This window comes from Notolabrus celidotus, unplaced genomic scaffold (assembly GCF_009762535.1).
Source record: "Notolabrus celidotus isolate fNotCel1 unplaced genomic scaffold, fNotCel1.pri scaffold_150_arrow_ctg1, whole genome shotgun sequence".
In the NCBI taxonomy this organism is placed as follows: Eukaryota; Metazoa; Chordata; class Actinopteri; order Labriformes; family Labridae; genus Notolabrus; species Notolabrus celidotus.
In genome coordinates this window covers 25,728-44,770 of record NW_023260024.1, presented here as the reverse complement: position 1 = coordinate 44,770, position 19,043 = coordinate 25,728, and the positions used below count along the sequence as shown (strand labels likewise).

The 19,043-nt window shown below is 44.1% G+C and overlaps 3 protein-coding genes across 3 annotated transcripts in view; 2 read left to right on the top strand and 1 right to left on the bottom strand.

The window, feature by feature from the left end:
• The first annotated feature begins 247 nt into the window (after nt 1–247).
• On the top strand, nt 248–8,610 carry wdr45 (WD repeat domain 45). Its single transcript, XM_034678443.1, has 11 exons — nt 248–376; nt 1,205–1,348; nt 1,480–1,554; nt 1,837–1,941; nt 2,922–3,027; nt 3,117–3,211; nt 3,292–3,371; nt 4,531–4,739; nt 5,974–6,075; nt 6,164–6,309; nt 8,137–8,610. Exons 2-11 carry the CDS (start codon nt 1,300–1,302, stop codon nt 8,244–8,246), a joined length of 1,077 nt encoding a protein of 358 aa, XP_034534334.1. The 5' UTR covers nt 248–376; nt 1,205–1,299; the 3' UTR covers nt 8,247–8,610.
• Nucleotides 8,611–8,909: 299 nt separating this feature from the next.
• Nucleotides 8,910–19,043, top strand: part of LOC117808782 (cGMP-dependent protein kinase 1-like) — a 35,858-nt gene continuing 25,724 nt past the window's right edge. Inside the window, exons 1-2 of the mRNA XM_034678442.1 lie at nt 8,910–9,382; nt 10,002–10,175. The gene's annotated coding sequence lies outside the window, so the exon portion shown is untranslated. The remainder of the gene's footprint in view (nt 9,383–10,001; nt 10,176–19,043) is intronic.
• On the bottom strand, nt 14,887–18,741 carry LOC117808784 (EKC/KEOPS complex subunit Lage3). The gene is made up of 3 exons (XM_034678444.1): nt 18,585–18,741; nt 15,907–16,035; nt 14,887–15,661 (listed from the first exon to the last, which is right to left on the bottom strand). Exons 1-3 carry the CDS (start codon nt 18,632–18,634, stop codon nt 15,547–15,549), a joined length of 294 nt encoding a protein of 97 aa, XP_034534335.1. The 5' UTR covers nt 18,635–18,741; the 3' UTR covers nt 14,887–15,546.

Here is a 19,043-nt window from a genome sequence, read left to right as displayed (position 1 = left end):
TTCAGAGTGTCCATATTTATTTATGTCCAAAAGGATCCAATATGTCTGACATTGTATATAATTACATAACAAGAACTGTGTCACTATAACATCTTCATTATATATAAATATATTTTTATAATTTTTAATTATTTTTTTACTTTAATGTTTCTGCTTTAATTCGCTGCTTTCTTTTAAATCGTATTTGTATTAAAAAAAAAAACATTTTTCAAAACAGGAACCCGGAACTAACCCGGAAACACGTGTCAGTGACGTCACAGGTCGAAAACAAAAACAAAGCTTCGTCTTGCCTCATCTCTGTGTTCCTGTCTCGCGCTGTCTGTCGTGTTTTTAACGCTTTAAAGCCTCGACTTCTCCTCGTGTCTTCATGTTCACGGTGAGACTGAACTTATTCAAACATGTCGGAGAGAAAAACTCAAACTCTGACTGTTTAAAGCGTTTATATAACCCTCACTGTGAGCTAGCTTACAGGCTAACTGTCCTCTCTAACAGGGAGCCTCTCTCTGTCTCAGGTCCTCTCTAACAGGGATCCTCTCTCTGTCTCAGGTCCTCTCTCAGGTCCTCTCTAACAGGGATCCTCTCTCTGTCTCAGGTCCTCTCTCAGGTCCTCTCTAACAGGGATCCTCTCTCTGTCTCAGGTCCTCTCTAACAGGGATCCTCTCTCTGTCTCAGGTCCTCTCTAACAGGGATCCTCTCTCTCTCTCAGGTCCTCTCTCAGGTCGTCTCTCAGGTCGTCTCTAACAGGGTTCTTCCTCTGTCTCAGGTCCTCTCTCAGGTGGTCTCTCAGGTCCTCTCTAACAGGTTTCTTCCTCTCTCTCAGGTCCTCTCTCAGGTGGTCTCTCAGGTCCTCTCTAACAGGGTTCTTCCTCTGTCTCAGGTCCTCTCTCAGGTGGTCTCTCAGGTCCTCTCTAACAGGGTTCTTCCTCTCTCTCAGGTCCTCTCTCAGGTGGTCTCTCAGGTCGTCTCTAACAGGGTTCTTCCTCTCTCTCAGGTCCTCTCTCAGGTCCTCTCTCAGGTCGTCTCTAACAGGGTTCTTCCTCTCTCTGTCTCAGGTCCTCTCTCAGGTGGTCTCTCAGGTCCTCTCTAACAGGGTTCTTCCTCTCTCTCAGGTCCTCTCTCAGGTCGTCTCTAACAGGGTTCTTCCTCTCTCTGTCTCAGGTCCTCTCTCAGGTCCTCTCTAACAGGTCTCCTCTCTCTGTCTCAGGTCCTCTCTCAGGTGGTCTCTCAGGTTGTCCATTAAGTCCAGCTGAAGCTGAGGTCCACCAGGAGGTTCACGGTACCGGGAGAAGTTCTGCAGCCATGGCTCAGCAGAGAGGAGTCAACAGCCTGCAGTTCAACCAGGACCAGAGTGAGCTAACAGCTGCAGGAACACAGCTGCATGTTGTTGACATGTTGTTGTTGACATGTTGTTGTTGTTGTTGTTGTTGTTGTTGTTGTTGTTGTTGTTGTTGACATGTTGTTCTCTTTGGTTCACCTCAGGCTGTTTCTGCTGTGCTATGGAGACCGGGGTCAGGATCTATAATGTGGAGCCCCTGATGGAGAAAGGTCACCTGGGTGAGTGAGTCTGCTGTCAGGGGGGGGTTTGTGTTTCTGTGATTAATACTCATTAAGTCCTGTTTTTATATCTGATATTAAAGAAGTGAAAATAATGAACATAAATACACACATAGCAAATACTAGTACTCAACTTTATTACTTTATTTAAAGCACATAAAGGTCCACACTCTATATAAACTATGATGTGTGTGTGTGTGTGTGTGTGTGTGTGTGTGTGTGTGTGTGTGTGTGTGTGTGTGTGTGTGTGTGTGTGTGTGTGTGTGTGTGTGTGTATTCCAGACCACGAGCAGGTGGGCAGTGTGGCTCTGTGCTCCATGCTGCATCGCTCCAACCTGCTGGCCGTAGTCGGAGGAGGAGTCAACCCAAAGTTCTCTGAGATATCCGGTGAGTTGGATCGGACGTAACAGGGTCAGAGTTCGACAGTAAATAACTCTTCTTCTTCTTCAATCATCAATATAACGTTCGGCACGGCATCCACGGTTTAATCCACGGCTCGTGAAGTGTTTCCTCTCTTTGGTTTTGCCATAACAAGCTTCCATATGTTATGTCCATCCATCATCTTGACCGCTTATCCTGTTTGGGGTCACGGGGGGCTGGAGCCTATCCCAGCTGGCTTCGGGCAGAAGGCAGGGTACACCCTGGACAGGTCGCCAACCTATCACAGGGCTAACACAGAGAGACAGACAACCATTCATGCACACACTCACACCTACGGGCAATTTAGAGTGATCAATCAACCTGAGCATGTTTTTGGATTGTGGGAGGAAGCCAGAGAACCCGGAGAGAACCCACGCATGCATGGGGAGAACATGCAAACACCACACAGAAAGGCACCCGCCCGGCCGGGGATTTGAACCAGGAACCTTCTAGCTGTGAGGCAACAGCGCTACCCACTGCACCACCGTGTATGTTATGTTTCCCTCTGAAATAAAAGGTTGAGGGTTAAACTTAAAGAGGGAGTCAGATCAGTTGATTTTACACAGTTTCAGTGTCATGAAGCTGGCTCTCTTTTTACATGGCTAGAGTTTCAGCAACTTTGACCTGAGGATGTTCTTCCTCAGCGATTTTGACCCTGTACATAGAAACATCTGAAAGACGTTCTGCATCACATCACAGAGCCAAAGCAGAGGTAGGTATTGAACTGTGGGCGAACTGTACTGTTGCATCCTTAATATGAAGAAGCATCACAGTGAGGCGGTTAAATTCAGAGTTCCCTAACCTGCAGGAAAAAGAAAATCCAGTGAAGGTGTTTTAAAGCTGCAGACATCCATCAGAAGATAAAGCTCATCATGAACCTTGGCTTCCCATCTTCTGTTGTTGACCTTGTGTCTTAAGTCTATCTCTGATGTTTGCTTCCTCTTCAGTGCTGATCTGGGACGACGCTCGAGAGTCCAGAGACCCCAAAGACAAACTGGTCCTGGAGTTCACCTTCACCAAACCGGTTCTGGCTGTCCGCATGAGGCACGACAAGTGAGTGATCTCTACCCTCTGCAGCTCACTGAGACACTACAGGTGTTATTAAATATAATGATGATTATTCCTGCTTCTCTTCCTCTCAGGATCATCATCGTCTTAAAGAACAGGATCTACGTGTACAGCTTCCCAGACAACCCGGTGAAACTGTTTGAGTTTGACACCAGAGACAACCCCAAAGGTCGAGCGTCGTTCTTCTTCTTCTTTGTATGTTTTATTTCTTCAGTTTGTAACTGATGAAGGTCGATGTGTTTCCTGCAGGTCTGTGTGATCTGTGTCCCAGTCTGGAGAAACAGCTGCTGGTGTTTCCAGGTCATAAATGCGGCAGCCTGCAGCTTGTTGTAAGTGACAGAGAAACACAAACAGAGCTCAGGACTCTTCTTCAAGATTTAGAGTTATAAAAAATATTATAATACTTAAGATATTAAAAATAACATATAGATACAAAATTACAATAAATACAAATATGTTTAAGCTTTAAAAAATGTGTACAATAATGTAAAAAACATATATATGTTAATTTAAATTAATAAATGTTTGTATATACTGAAATATAAAAAATATATAGAAACTTCAATAAAATAAATATATAGAAACTAAATATATATTTTATATGTATATACACATATAGAATTAAATTAAAAATATAAACTTAAATTCAAAAATATATTTAACATATTAAATAAAAAACATGTGAAAATTGAATTGGCATATGTATAAATGTAATTAAATTAATAAAAATATAAAAAATTATATAAATATATACACATACAAACTTAAATTAAAAAAATATATGAATGTAAACTTAAAGGCCCTCTGAGGAGTTTTTGAGTGGTCATGAAATGGACTGAAATGAGCAGTGATGCCTCTTTATGACCTAGAAAAGTAAACAAGATTGTTAGAAAAGGTATTGATCATTTCTGCTGTGTTATTTTAAAGCCTGAAATCGCTGTGAGAGGGTAGGTGTCAGATGAGGTGATTGACAGCACGTCAATAAAAACCCTTTCTCTGCGGTAAATATTCTTAAAGAGTGAAATAGTTGACTGTTAGTTGAAAGCAGGAGGAGATAACATAATTTACACATGCACAGGACAAAATAAGTAAGATCACTTAGTCCACAGGGGGGCGCCAAAGTCAAAACAAACAGAAAGTTCCTCACAGGAGCTTTAAATAAAAAAATAGAAATAAATACTTAAATTTAAAATATGTATATATAAACTTAAAAAAATGTATGTATAAACATATTTACTTAAAAAATATATATATGTTATTAAACCTTTAAATTAACATATATATATATATATATATGTACAAATAAAATAACAATAATATAAATGATGATAATAAATAAACAAAAAATAAATACAAATTAATAGGAGAGGAAAATATATACATACAGTATATACTCATACATACAGACATACACATATATACATAACAGAGCTCATTCCTCAGTCGCTCAAACTGAAGGCTTCAACAGAGACATCTTGTTTTCTTCAGGACTTGTCGAACACTAAGCCGGGTACGTCCTCGGCCCCGTTCACCATCAACGCTCACCAGAGTGAGATCGCCTGTGTGGCTCTGAATCAGCCCGGCAGCGTGGCGGCGTCGGCCTCTCGTAAAGGAACCCTGATCCGCCTGTTTGACACCACGACCAGGGACAAGCTGGTGGAGCTGCGCCGAGGAACCGACCCCGCCACCCTCTACTGGTACACATCATCCCGCTTTCTGGCAGCCTTACTGATTCCACCTTTAAGGGTCTCTCTTCAAACCGGATGTTATCTGATCTGTAGAGTTAGACACCTTAAAGAACCAGGACTCCATTTAGGGAAGGCTTTCAGGTATTATACAGGTGACTTATCAGGGAGGATCTTAAGAGGAGGGGAGCACAGAGATGGATTTAAAGAAAGAGGGAGATCACACAAGAAGGAATATTTCCTGTAACCTGATGATATTTGATCATTAACAAAAGTTCACAGTCGGCTCGACTAAAGCGCTGAAGAAGTTACTTCTTTTATAAATTAACCGCCCTGGGCATTCCTTCAAAATAAAAGCACGGTGTGAAAACAAGGTGAGTCTCTCCACAGAATAAATGGATCAGACTTTTACTTTGAAAGAATCTTCCACTTCATGTTTTTTTCTTGCTTCTTCTGAGTATTTGGGATGAAATCTGTCCTCAGCACTCCAAAAAATATCGGCGAGGCCTCTGATCTTGAGATTTTTGGCGTGAGACTCACTGCTCGTGTTCAGAGCCTGGTGCGAGATCGTTTTTGGTCTCTGTAGATCACTTCTCAAACTTTTCCCAAACTCAACTCAGCATCTTTTATCCGACTCTTTTGAGTGTTTCAAAGGATTCACCCCCAGGTGTTCAAGTGTAGTCTCCCCGCTCAAACTGAGGACTTCTTCTGTGGTTTTTTAAACTCTTAATTCTCCCTCAGAGCCTGAGAACACATTACACAACTGTGCTCACAGATTGAGAATCATTCCTATTAAAAGTTTCCGCTGACAAACAATCGGAGGGCCGTTATTATGAAGCAGCTGCAGGAGATGAAATGTGTTGATCGCTGAGTTAACAGACTGTCCTCCGGTACGAAGCAGGTCCACACCACGACGACAACAACAACAACAGACGGACGCGTTCGGCACTGTTTGGTTTGAGGATGAGTTTGAGTTTCAGCAGGTGCACAAAACAGAACATCACCAACAGAAATAGATCCAAGCTCACGGTGCAGCGTCAGAACACAGGAGGGGTGCAGTATGGGAATCAGAGGAGGGTGGTGCTCTCAGGTCAGCTCCATGAGAACAATACAAGTTTAAAAAGTGAATAGAAGACAAAAGGAAAGATGGAAGAGGAAACTGTCACCCTGAGGAGAGTTGACTGCATGAAGGGGAGGTTTTAAAGATTTGTGTTTGCTCTCTCACTCTTTGTTTCTCTCTCTGCAGCATCAACTTCAGCCACGACTCCTCCTTCCTCTGCGCCTCCAGCGATAAAGGAACCGTTCACATCTTTGCGCTCAAAGACACCAAGCTGAACCGCCGCTCTGCGTAAGAACTGACCCGGCGTCTCCTCGCTTCCCTCTCTCTCCCTCTCTCAAACCCCCTCTGATCCCTCTAACGTCTCTTTCATCCTCAGCCTGGCGCGTGTGGGTAAAGTGGGCCCTGTGATCGGTCAGTACGTGGACAGTCAGTGGTCGCTGGCCAGCTTCACGGTGCCGGCTGAGTGCGCCTGTATCTGCGCTTTTGGGAAGAACACGTCCAAGAACGTCAACTCTGTCATCGGTGAGGAAACACACGACACAGGACGTCAGATCACAGAGCGGAACAACCACGAGGATGTTCTTTAAGACGAGTCTTTAGAAGTCTCAGATAACTTTATAGAAATGATCGATCTGTATGCTGATGATGTTTTAGCTTCTGTAGCTTAGAAAGAACTTCATAAATATACATGCTAGTCCTGATGAATCAGCTGCTTCTTGCTGCCACAACGAAACACGTCTGTAGGTCCCGCCTCTTTCTCTGATTGGCTGCAGCGTGCAGTTTGAGCGAGCGTCAGAGGCTGTGGTCCTCAGTGCAGCAGTCAGTGGTTCCACTCTCATCCTTGATCCTTCGCTGCAAGTCTTCCCTCACTCTCTACTCCCCATGTTTCCTCTCTCTCCTCAAATGACCAACATTTATTGCATCCCTAAAGACTTTACAGGATGAAGAAAGAAAGAAAGAAAGAAAGAAAGAAGGAAAGGAAAGAAAGAAAGAAGGAAAGAAGGAAAGAAAGAAGGAAAGAAAAAACAAAAGGAATGAAAGAAAGAAAAAAGGAAAAAGAAATGAAAGGAAGTAAGTAAGAAAGAAAGAAAGAAAGAAAGAAAGAAGGAATGAAAGGAAGAAAGAAGGAAGGAAAGGAGGAGGGAAAGAAAGAATGGAGGAAAGAAAGAAAGAAGGAATGAAAGGAAGAAAGAAAGAATGGAGGAAAGAAAGAAAGAATGAAAGAAAGAATGAAAGAAAGAAAGAAAGGATGAAAGAAAGAAAGAAAGAAAGAAAGAAAGGATGAAAGAAAGAAAGAAAGAAAGGATGAAAGAAAGAAAGAAAGGATGAAAGAGGAAGAATAGAAAGAAAGAAGAAATAAAGGATGAAAGAAAGAAGAAAGAAAGGATGAAAGAGGAAGAATAGAAAGAAAGAAGAAAGAAAGGATGAAAGAGGAAGAATAGAATAGAAAGAAAGGATGAAAGAGGAAGAATAGAAAGAAAGGATGAAAGAGGAAGAATAGAAAGAAGGAAGAAGAAAGAAAGAAAGGATGAATGAAAGAAAGGATGAAAGAATGAAAGGAAGAAGGAAAGAAAAAAAGAAGGAAAGAAAGAAGGAAAGAAAGAAAGAAAGAAAGAAAAAAAGAAGGAAAGAAAAAAAGAAGGTAAGAAAAAAAGAAGGAAAGAAAAAAAGAAGGAAAGAAGGAAAGAAAGAAAGAAAAAGAAATGAAAGAAGAAAGAAAGAAAGAAAGAAAGAAAGAAAGAAAGAAAGAAAGGATGAATAACAGACCCAAAAAAAGGAATCTACAGCAGAGATCCAGAGGAATCTACGAGACAAGGGAGCTCAGGGACTCCAGGTCGGTCTATGGTTAGTAACTTTAATGGGACAGGAAGAGTTAAAGTGAGAGACAGGCAGAGAGAGGAGAGAGAGGGAAAGACAGGATCCCAGTATGTCAGTCTAAGCCTATAGCAGCAGAACTAAGACCTGGTCCAAGCCTGATCCAGCTCTAACTATAAGCTTAAACACTAGACTCTGATGGGAGAGCGGGTGGGGAGGAGGAGGACGTGTAGTAAGAAGGCGAGGTCAGAGGTCGATCCAGCGACCTTTGCAGGACGACAGCCTCTGAATGTGACTCAACGTCAGGGTCGAGCTCTTTGTTATCACTCACTCCTCTCCTCCTCCTCCTCCTCCGTCTCGTCCTCTCTGCCACACTTCAGATGGCAGCTCTCACTCATCCCACCGAGCCAATCCCTCCGCTGCACGGCTCCAGACGGTGTGCCTCACGTGGCGCCTTCACACCCTCCACTCAGCGTTGCTTGAAAACAAATAAAGATGTTGTTTAACGCTCTGGTTTGTCTCTCCTCCCTGCAGCCATATGCGTGGACGGGACCTTCCACAAGTACGTCTTCACCCCCGACGGGAACTGCAACCGAGAGGCCTTCGACGTGTACCTGGACATCTGTGACGACGACGACTTCTGAGCCGGCGTGCAACGCATCACAGAGGAGGAAGAGGAGGAGTGAGGAAGAGGAGAGGACACGAGGAGGACGATTGGAAGTGATGATGCTTCTGTTGCAGAGACAGATGGGACCCGGCCTGAGACGGAGACTCACAGACTCGATGCTGCTGCTGCTCCGGCTTCATGAAGTCCTCTGTGTTTGTAATCAGTTTATCTGCAGTATGTAGCAGCGTGAATATCAGTACACTTTTATATGAGCGTGTTGTAGAGGGGGTCACAGAGTCCCTGAGTCCATGAGACCCCGAGTCCATGAGACCCTGAGACCTCAGAGGAGACGGACTGTATTTATGGGAAGTCACATTAAAACTCACTTTTTAAGAAACCAGTCTGAGCGTCTCTGCTGCTCTTTGTCTCTCGTCTTTTTATTCAGTCAATCTTTCATTCTAAAAAATGTTCTGGACTTCTGAAGTGGCCACAGAAGCACATTTCTCCCAGGGTGATGTCTGAAAACTGTTCCTGGTGTCCAACTGACAGTCAAATATTCAAACAGGCTGCAACTTTATTGATTACGGGAAATAAAAGTGAACAAATCTGCTCGATTTTAGAAGCTAGATCCCAAAAATGAGCGCCTGTGTCTTTAAAAATGACTCAAACAGTTTATTAAATATGAAACTATCAATGCATCCCTTTTGTTTGAGTGTTTCCTCGTATCAAACGTGCATTTGTGTTGCAGGTCGGTCTTTTTTGCAGGGTCATCAGCTGGAGACCACCGCTCTGTAACCCAGAACATGTCCTGGTGGCAGGGCGGTGAACGTGGACAGCTTCCCTGTTTGCTTCCTGCAGCCTTGCTCCCTGACATCCTGAGTCTTCAAGTAGCCGTGTTGTTGAAGCTCCAACAAAACCACCAGGTAGAGCTTCACACTCCATCCTTCAACGTCACTCTGCAACCAGGTCGCCACATTTTCCCTCTTCCTCTAGTGGGCAGCCTCCAACCGCTCCTCCCATGGCACTGTGAGCTCCAGGAGGAAGGCAGATCTTCCAACCAAGGACAACAGAACCAAATCTGGCTGCAGGATGGTGCTGCAGATTTCTTCTGGAAAGTGTCTACCCAGGTCCACTTCGATCCTGCACTCCAGCCCTGGAGCTGGAGCAGCTCAGGTATTTGTGTCCTTTGCCCTGCCTGAGGAAGGTCCTCTCTGTTTTTGCCTCAAGTCTTCTTCACCTCCATCACTTCAGCCAGCTTCCTGAGGAAACTTATTCATCCTTCAGATTTATTTACTGATTTAAAAAAAGGTCAACAGGTTTATAAAGAGCACAGATATCTCTGCTGCATCTTCACCTTCTCAGTGAGACGTGGTGACCTTGAACATTCCTTCAGCAGGACGTTTAAATACAGAGGCCCCTCCTCCTCCTCCTCCTCTGACCGCACGCCTCATAAACCCCAGACCTCCTGGTCCACACCGATGACTCTGTCTGGGCTCAATTCCTCTGACTTTGCAGAAAAGTAAACGTTGTGATATTTGGTTAAAGAGCAGTTTGTAATAATCAGATCAGAGCGTCAGTGAAACGGTTATTAAAGCCCTAAAAGCCTCATTGACTCTGAATGTAATCACAGCTCGCTGCAGACTGAAGTGAAGTGTAATCATTTAAAAGCTCCATTCATCATATTTCAGCTTTATGTGACAATGACTCTCATGAGAGGGGGGAGAGATGAGGAGGTTTCTGATGCACATTTGAATGACGTCCACTAACAGGTCTTTGTTTTTGTCCCTGACAGGCTGGGGAGGTTCCTCTGAGAGTCTGAAGACATGAGAGAGAGAGAGAGAGAGGAGCAGACCTCTGTCACATCGCTCTCTTTAAGGCCACCTGACTCTGAAACAACAACATTAATCTGATCTCACAGAGGACAGGAGTTGCTGATCTACCTCGGCCTCAGTCGATTGGTTGGCTGGTGAGTCATATTCTGATGTTTTGATGTTTTGATGTCAGATCTAAAACACAAACTTACTATCTAACTAAAAGAGACGGAGGCAGACGAGGAACTCCCGAGCTCTGGCATTTATTTTTTTTAATTTTTTTAATTTTTTTAATTTTTATTTTTTTCTTCCTTTTTTCTTACCTCTTTCCTCTTGTCTGCATATATATTTCTGGTTTGTGTCATGTTTGTCACAAACTGTCAAATATTCATGCAATTTATTCTTGCAGCAAAAGAAAAGAAAGAAAACCTTGTTCTTCTGTGCTTGTGACTGTATGCATGCAACCATCACCATCCCTCTTAGAACTCTGGCCTCTCTTTTATTGACAGCTAATATCATGTTCTGTAAAAGAGGGCGTGCACACCTAGGTGGGCCAAAAAATAAAATAAGAGAAAGTGAAAGAAAGATTACATAAGGATATACAAAGGGACAGGGAGAGAGAAGGAGAGAGAGACCTAACACACTTAGATGGAGAGGGACCATCTCACCATGATGCCAAAAAAAAAATCTGTGTGGTGATCCTAATGATTAAGCAACCCTTAGTGTCCACAATCATTACTGAAGCTTGGGTCACAGAGGGTTGGCGCCGTGCTGTGTTCTATTTGTGTAACAAGACCACCACTGGTGCAGATGAAACCACCTGGGTCAGACCAGCCGAGCGGTACGGCTCAGCACCCGGGCCGCGAGAGCAGTCAGACCGAAGGACCCAACGCGCCGCGGGAGACCCAGGCCAGGGGACAAGCCAAGGACCCAGACCGGAAGCAAGCAGGTACCGCCGGAGCACCCAGGGCGACCCCCAGGTCACCCAGTAGGAGGAAAGGGGGGCGAGGGGGGAGAGATCCCGCAGCCCCCCCAAGGGACACCCCCACAACACCACCCCCACAGCCCCCCAAGACGGAGCCAAAGGAGCCACCAGGGCCGAGGGGGCCCGGCACCAGGAGCAGACAGCCAGGCAGACGGGCAGGACCAGGACTAGAGCCCACCAACCGGCGCGCCGGAGCGGGGGGAGGGCGGAGGCGGCAGGGCCAATCCCACCTGCCCCCCCCAGACGGCCCGACCACTCCCCCAAGCCACGCCCCCCACCCATGCCCTGCGACTGATGGACCAGGCCGCGGGGGCATGGAGGGACACCCCAATGGCTGCCGTAGTAACACCCCCCCAGCTGCGCACCACCCCACCCCCCCAAGAGGACCGCGAGGGAACCCCGGGAAACCCGGCCCCGAGGGCAGCCGCGGACCAGGCCCCCACAGGGGAGGGGGCAGCAGGGGGGCGGAGGGTGACAGGGACACCAGCCACCCACCCAGCCCCGATGGGCCCCCCCGAGCTCTGGCATTTAAAACGCTCTCCTCACATGAACCTCTCTGCAGCAGCTTCTCTTCAGCTCTCACTCACTCGTCATTAGTGGAAGTGGGATGATGTTTGAAGGTCAGAGATGATGCGTCACTTGTTTGAAAACAAACCTGAGAAAATGCAGTTAGTGAATATTTTATTTGGCCTCCGCTGAAGATCTGATTCAGACGTGTCTGAAGTCCACCATGAGACTCTGTGAAGGTTTTACTCACTCCTGACACACGCAGCCCGGCTCTGCTCCTCCATATGTCGTGGTGTTACCGCTCCACACAGACGTGGACTAGAAGAGGAGGGGCTGGTCTCACCTGCTCACTATACATCATCCCTTTACTACCAAGTAAAGACACGAGCAGGGCGACACAGACACTCTGCTATCAACTTATCTGTGGGTCAGAACGTACGCATATCCAAGGAGGAGGAAAACTGCAGGACTCTGATTCAGGACGTTGCAGGAAGGATGCTTCACACCTGGATCATGAGGAGGGTGTTTCAAGCAAGTGAAGTCGCCTAGGAGAGGTGGTCTCGAACACGATCAACCCTGCACCTGCTGCTGGACTCATCACGCCCCAGGAGTTGAGCTCAGAGAGTCCTCACCTGATCCTCCACCTGTCACCGAGCTGCTCCCGTACCTTTACCTCCTGCTGTCAGAGTCTCTCGTCTCCATCGTGCTCTGACTCCTGAGTTTGTGACCGTCTGTGTTTTGATGAATACGCTCCATGAGGCATCGACCTCCACGCTGCTCCATGTCGACCCACGGCTCTCCGCATGGCTTCAGTTCACCCACGAGTGAGTGTGAACACTAAAAGACTTAGAGGGAAAATACAACAATGGATCATTTCACCCCCCGAGCTACAGCTGAGGAAGATCCACAAGTCTTTACAGTTCTCACACAGGCTGAAAACATCCTCTCTGCTTCTTCATGCAGCTCCACATAATGAAGACGAACTGATTCAGAGTCAGTCATAAAGGAGGATTGTTCTGAGGCTCGTCTGTACCGTTAAAGAATCACCTCTAAAGAGAACGTTTAAAGGAACGAGGGTGTCAGAGTTTAACTACATTTAAATTTAAATGAGGAATCAGCAGAGTGATTTCATCTCTCAGAAAAAACACCACCACAAAGAGAAAACTGCTTGTGTGTCTCGGTTTGATGCTGTCGTTGTGTGACGGCTGTGTTTGGATATTTAAGAGATGAAATGAACAACAGAAGAAAACACAGACGTAGAGTTTATGAATGCAGGACTGCTGCTTTGATCCCAGCGGAGAGACCTGGAGTGAATGCTGGCGTCCAGCAGCAGAAACCTGCTTCAGGAAATCTGTCATTTGAAGATTTTTACTCCAGAAGCTCAAATTTAAAGAAGCTAGGATCAATCTTTTAATGAGGCCTCATGCAAGGAGTCCTTTGAGTGCTCACCTCTGTTTACGCTCATAGTTAGAGCTGGATCAGGCTTGGACCAGGTCTTAGTTCTGCTGCTATAGGCTTAGACTGACACACTGGGATCCTGTCTTTCCCTCTCTCTCCTCTCTCTGCCTGTCTCTCACTTTAACTCTTCCTGTCCCATTAAAGTTACTAACCATAGACCGACCTGGAGTCCCTGAGCTCCCTTGTCTCGTAGGTTCCTCTGGATCTCTGCTGGAGATTCCTTTTTTGGGGTCTGTTATTCATCCTTTCTTTCTTTCTTTCTTTCTTTCTGTCTTTCTTTCTTTCTTTCTTTCTTTCTTTCTTTCTTTCATCCTTTCTTTCTTCATTCATTTTTCCTTTTCATTCCTTCCTTCTTTCCTTCTCTTTTACTCATTTTTCTTTCTTTCTTTCTTTCCATGTTTCTTCATCCTTTATGTCTCCTCTTCTCATCCCCTCCTTTCCTTCTATCCTTTCCTTCCCCATTTCTTCTGCTCTTTTTCTTTCTTCTGGTCTCCCTCTCTTCTCTCTTTTCTTAGACCTTTCTGGAGTCCCTGAGCTCCCTTGTCTCGTTGGTTTCTCTGGATCTCTGCTGGAGATTCCTTTTTTGGGGTCTGTTATTCATCCTTTCTTTCTTTCCTTCTTTTCCTCTTTCCTTTTATTGCTTCTTTATTACCTTCTATCTTTCTTTCCTTCTCTTTATTCCTTTTTCTTTCTTTCTTATTTTGTATTCTTTCTTTCTTTCCTTTTCATTCCTTCCTTCTTTCTTTCTCTGGGTCTGTCATTCATCCTTTCTTTCTTTTCTTCTTTCTGTCTTTTGTTCTTCTTTCTTTCTTTCTTTATTCATTTATTTTTCCTTTCATTCCTTCTTTCCTTCTCTTTTACTCATTTTTCTTTCTTTCATTCCATGTTTCTTCCTCTTTATGTCTCCTTTTCTCATCCCGTCCTTTCCTTCCCCATTTCTTCTCCTTTTTTTCTTTCTTCTGGTCTCCCTCTCTTCTCTCTTTTCTTAGACCTTTCTGGAGTCCCTGAGCTCCCTTGTCTCGTAGGTTCCTCTGGATCTCTGCTGCTGTGGACGTGGTCCAGACTCCAGCTGCTACAACTACTACTATCCGTCTCCCCACTATCATCTCTCTCTCTCTCTTCATCTCCCTCTATCCCTCTCTCCAACACGGTCTCAGCAGATGTGTGTCTAACATGAGTCTGGTCCTGCTGGAGGTTTCTGCCTGTTAAAGGAAGTTTGTCCTTGCCACTGTAACTTGCTAAATGCTGCAAAGTGCTCTGCTCATGGTGGATTAAGATGAGATCAGACTGAGTCCTGGATCTGATCCGGTCTTGATGTTGGGTCTTTGTAGAGGACGGTCTAGACCTGCTCTGTTTGGAGTCTGAGAATAATATTTGATAATCAACAATGAAAACTTTGAGACTTACAGCTGCTTCACTTCAGGGAGACCATTAACGTGTTTGAACAGCCGGTGACGGTAAACTCGAACGCACCGGCGCTCTCAGGATGAAGCTCAAAGTCTCCTGTGACTGTTCCTCCATCATCAGAGTATTACTCCTCAGGCACTCATGTGGAAACACAGTAAACTGGTGTTTGGCTCGTGTCTGATATATTGTAAGTTTGCTGAACTTTTCATGGAACAACATTCAGTGGATGATGAACAAAGAAGCACATCTTTGATCCTGCAGGTCTGCACAGTGTGAAGAGTTCACTCTCACAGACTCTTATTTACCTGATTTATTAAAGGACACATCCACACTCTCTCTGAAGACATTATTCTGTCTCTCTAAAGCACCAGGTGATTATTATTTCTCCTCCTGTCGTCTGAAGTTTCATTATCCCTCTGTCAGTCACCGGGTAGCTTCATTTCCTCCTCTCTGCTCACTCTCCTTACGTCTGTCAGGTTCCCTCAGGTGTCTCAAAGTCTACGACGAGGTCAGACAGGTGAGCATCTTTAGTTTATTGGTAAACACTGAAAACAGAAGTGAGGAGTGTTTCCTCTCCTCAGAGGAAGAGGAAGAAGAAGATGATTATTTGGGTTTACATGAGGGGAAACAAACAGGAGGATGAATCTTTATCATGCAGCGCCCTCTGCTGGACAAACTGTCACAGCTTTGGTGCAACATCTGACTTTTAAAAAAGCACATTTGGGAGGAAAATGTCAAAAACTATGACGTCATTATGATTAAATCAATAAAAGATATTGATAACAGCTTCCTCAGTTCAAATTCTAACAGTTAGAGCTCAGTCTGGTCCTCAGAGGAGACCACAAGGACACCAACATCACCGGTGACACAAAATCCCTGAACCTGAGAGTCTGTAGAGACAGTATTTATAGTTTCTGCTTGAAGATGAATCAACAGTCTCCTCTTTCAGCTCTTCTCAGAGACAAGGAGGACACTTGAAGATAAACCCAGTCCGACCCCGAGCTCCCTAACGTCCCTCATGTGATCAGAAAGAACAGTTTCAAAGCTGCCAGCTGCTCAGACTTCCTCCTCCGACCCTGAGCGTGTTTGTCTTTCAGACGCTGTCCGAGGACTTGAAGCTCCAGAGGAGGAAGAGAACATGAAATCAGTCCTGCGTCACGTATCAGGCGTCACTGAGGGACAGGAGGACCGAACATCTCCATGGTCTCCACGACGAGCGAGAGGTGATCCAGGAACGAGTTCACCGACACCCGGAGGATCCGAGCTTCGTCTGCGCTCCACCGCCTGAAGAAGAAGAAGAAGAAGAAGAAGAAGAAGAAGAAGAAGAAGAAGAAGAAGAAGAAGAAGAAGAAGAAGAAGAAGAAGAAGAAGAAGAAGAAGAAGAAGAAGAAGAAGAAGAAGAAGAAGAAGAAGAAGAAGAAGAAGAAGAAGAAGAAGAAGAAGAAGAAGAAGAAGAAGAAGAAGAAGAAAGATCAGCGAGTGTTCACAGACGTTAAAGCTGCAGGAGTTTGAATCTGACGTCTCCTCACACTGAGAGCGTGCTGCCGGTCACAGACAGCTGTTTGCTGATGCCTCCTTTCCTCGGCTCTCGGTCCGGAGACAGAGAACGCAGAGCGATGTTGGCTTCGCGGGACGACGGGAAGGGGACGTCCAGGGAGCTACGGGGAAGTCAAGGAGGACAAGAGGAGCTGCTGATGATTGGACGAGAGTTACACCTCATCAGAATCACTTCATTAATCCCTCAGAGAACCACAACAATGTGTTTCCCTCACTCCTGAAATGACGGCTGCGTTCCTGACTTCAACCATCTACAGAAGACAAACCAAAGAAGGAACGTGTCGGATGTTTTCTCCATCATGTTATTGTGTTTTAGTTTCCTGAACACACACACACACACACACACTTTCTGTCACTTAAAGGTGACATATCATGCAAAATTGACTTTTTAATGGTTCTTTACCTGAAATCTGTGTCCCTGTCTACAACCCCCCCGAGAATGAAAAGACTCCATTCTGCCCCTGTTCTGATTTCTCCACCTTTCTGTAAATGTGTGCTGAAACCAGCCGTTTCAGACTTCAGTGTTTTTGTTACGTAACAACAATATCCGGTCTGTAACAGGAAGTCAGAGCTCGGAGCTGTTCAGCCCATAGACTGTATAAATAATACTGAACCCCTCCTCCGTTTTTTCATTCCCTGCACACATGTGTGCTAACAAGGAGCTTAGGAGGGAGGCATGCTAGTTGTAGGCTGTCTTAATAAACACAAAGGTCGCTTTGACTCCCCACGTCTGCAGATTTGAAGATCTAGTGGATGAGTTTTATTTATCATGGATAAGTGCTAGCGCTAGTTAGCATAGCCACATAGCTACATGTTGGTAGCCGTGTACCAAGACACACGTCGACATGCTGATAAACTAGCATAGCCACATAGCTACATGTTCATAGCTGTAGCTGTAGCTGTAGCTGTGTACCAAGACACACGTCTACATACTGACAAATAAAACAACAAGAAACACTAAATCTGTGACCAATGGTTCAGAAAGGTCCTGCTGCAGGCGCCTCTCCGTCAGGATCAGATTCTGGATCAGATTCAGAGGGTTGAAGTAACGCGGGTCTGTGAGCAGCCGTGTATATTCAGCCAACATGTAAACATTAGATCAACGTGCTGGACAGCCGAGGCACATCCACTTCCTGAGGGGGCGTGGTCAGAGAGAAAACAGACTGTTCTGATGAGAGCTGAAGAAGAGGGTTTTTCAGGCAGACCAGAATCTGATTTCAAAGTGTTTTTTTGAGCATAAACTTTAAAGACATGTTTTGGGGACCTCTTAGACCAATATATATTGATGAAAAAAGCGTGATATGTCCCCTTTAAGTCTTCTGTAAAGTCATTGTAGTGACCATTTGTCATAAAAAACTCAAAGAATAATTAAAGTATCAAACTCAAACTAAACTTAATCAAAGGGTCACTGATGCACCGTGGGGATGTGATGTACGCAGGCAAAAGAAGTCTAATGTCCATGCAGGAGTCTCAGCGGTTTCCAATGGTTTATTTCTGATGGCAAGCAAACAAACAAAAGGAACAAAGACTATCACGGCTCCTGCTGCCTCTCTTGCGCTGGTAAAAAACCATAGGCCCACCAAGGTGTACGCCGGCCTTCTGACACCTACCTACCTAAATAACCTCAGGTGCTCACAGCTCCTGATTACCAAACAAACAAAAACAAACAAAAGAAATACTAAATATACAAAAAATCTAAATATACTAAACAAATGACAAAAAATAAACCCCCAAAAATCTAACTTAAATGAGTTATTAAAAGAAAAGTTTAGATAAATCCAACAACTAATACTACTTATTAATTCCAAACTGAATAAACAACTAAATACAAAAAATAAACACATAGCTCCAACACTCATATTTAAACATTTATCTGGGTAAAACTGAATGTTCTGACGCCTCAATCAATTATATTTCCTCAACTTCATGACTTACTGAACTCTGCTTTATAATCACAGACAGATATTAAGTTTAAAAGCCAAGAACAATCTGCAGCTTTGACTTAGAAACACATATAACTCTCCAATCTGTCAGGTGAATACTTAGCTGAAGGATCTGACTTTAACACCCAAACACAAAGACACAATCCTCTAAAATAAAACATCTAAAGGTAAACAAACACTAAACAAACAAACACTGAAAGCTACACCTCTATATCTGCATTTATAGACTCATAAATCACACAGGATGCCTTAAATCTGACTTCAGGTTCAGTAATCACAGCACTCACAGTAAAGCAGAGCTTCAGTTCGTCCTTTAGTGTGTTTTTAGTTTGTTTAAATGAGTTTAGGTTTGTTTTTTAGTGATATCTGTGAGGGAATATTTACTCCAACAGAAGTTAAGTGATGTTTATAAGGATCTGAGTCAGGAGAGAGGCTGAACTAATCATCCTGGGGTCTTAATATTATTGACATGATAAAGAATAAAAGTAAAATACAGAATAAAAAACTCTAATAGTGAAATATTTCTGTTAAAACTGTCATCAGTCATTCAGAGAGACCGAGCAGACTGAACAGGAAACACAACATGCTAGCTGTGAAGCTAACAGTCCTCCGTGTCGTGTCCGTTTGAATTAATTAATCTAATAAATTAATTTTAAAACACGAATATGATTTAAAAGTTCATATTTAGATCCAACATTAAAGGATACAACTCCAGTTTGCCCGTTTCATGGTTCCTTTCTGCTTGTATCGCCGCCATCTTGCTTTTTGTGTTGAGGAGGAAGGAGTTTCCGTAGAAGAAGAAGACGGAAACGTAGAAGAAGAAGCTCAGAGACAGAGAGGGCGCGGTGCTGCCACCTGGCGGTGAGGCAGACCAGCAGCAGAAATGACACAGCTGAAAGAAAGAGAGACATTATTTAAATAAGTTAAATATATTAATTATAAATATATTTAATCTAACATTATGAATGTTGTACTTTGTGCTTCTAGCCTTTAAAAAAAACATTTTTTGCTATTTTTTGGCTCTTAAGAAGCAACAATAAACAAACTAATGAATAAAATAATCAGCAGGTTAATGCAGAATATTGATTTAACTATTTGTGTTCTTAATTTTGATGCTTTAACTTATTTTAACTACACATATTTTATTGTTGGTGTGCATTAGTCTC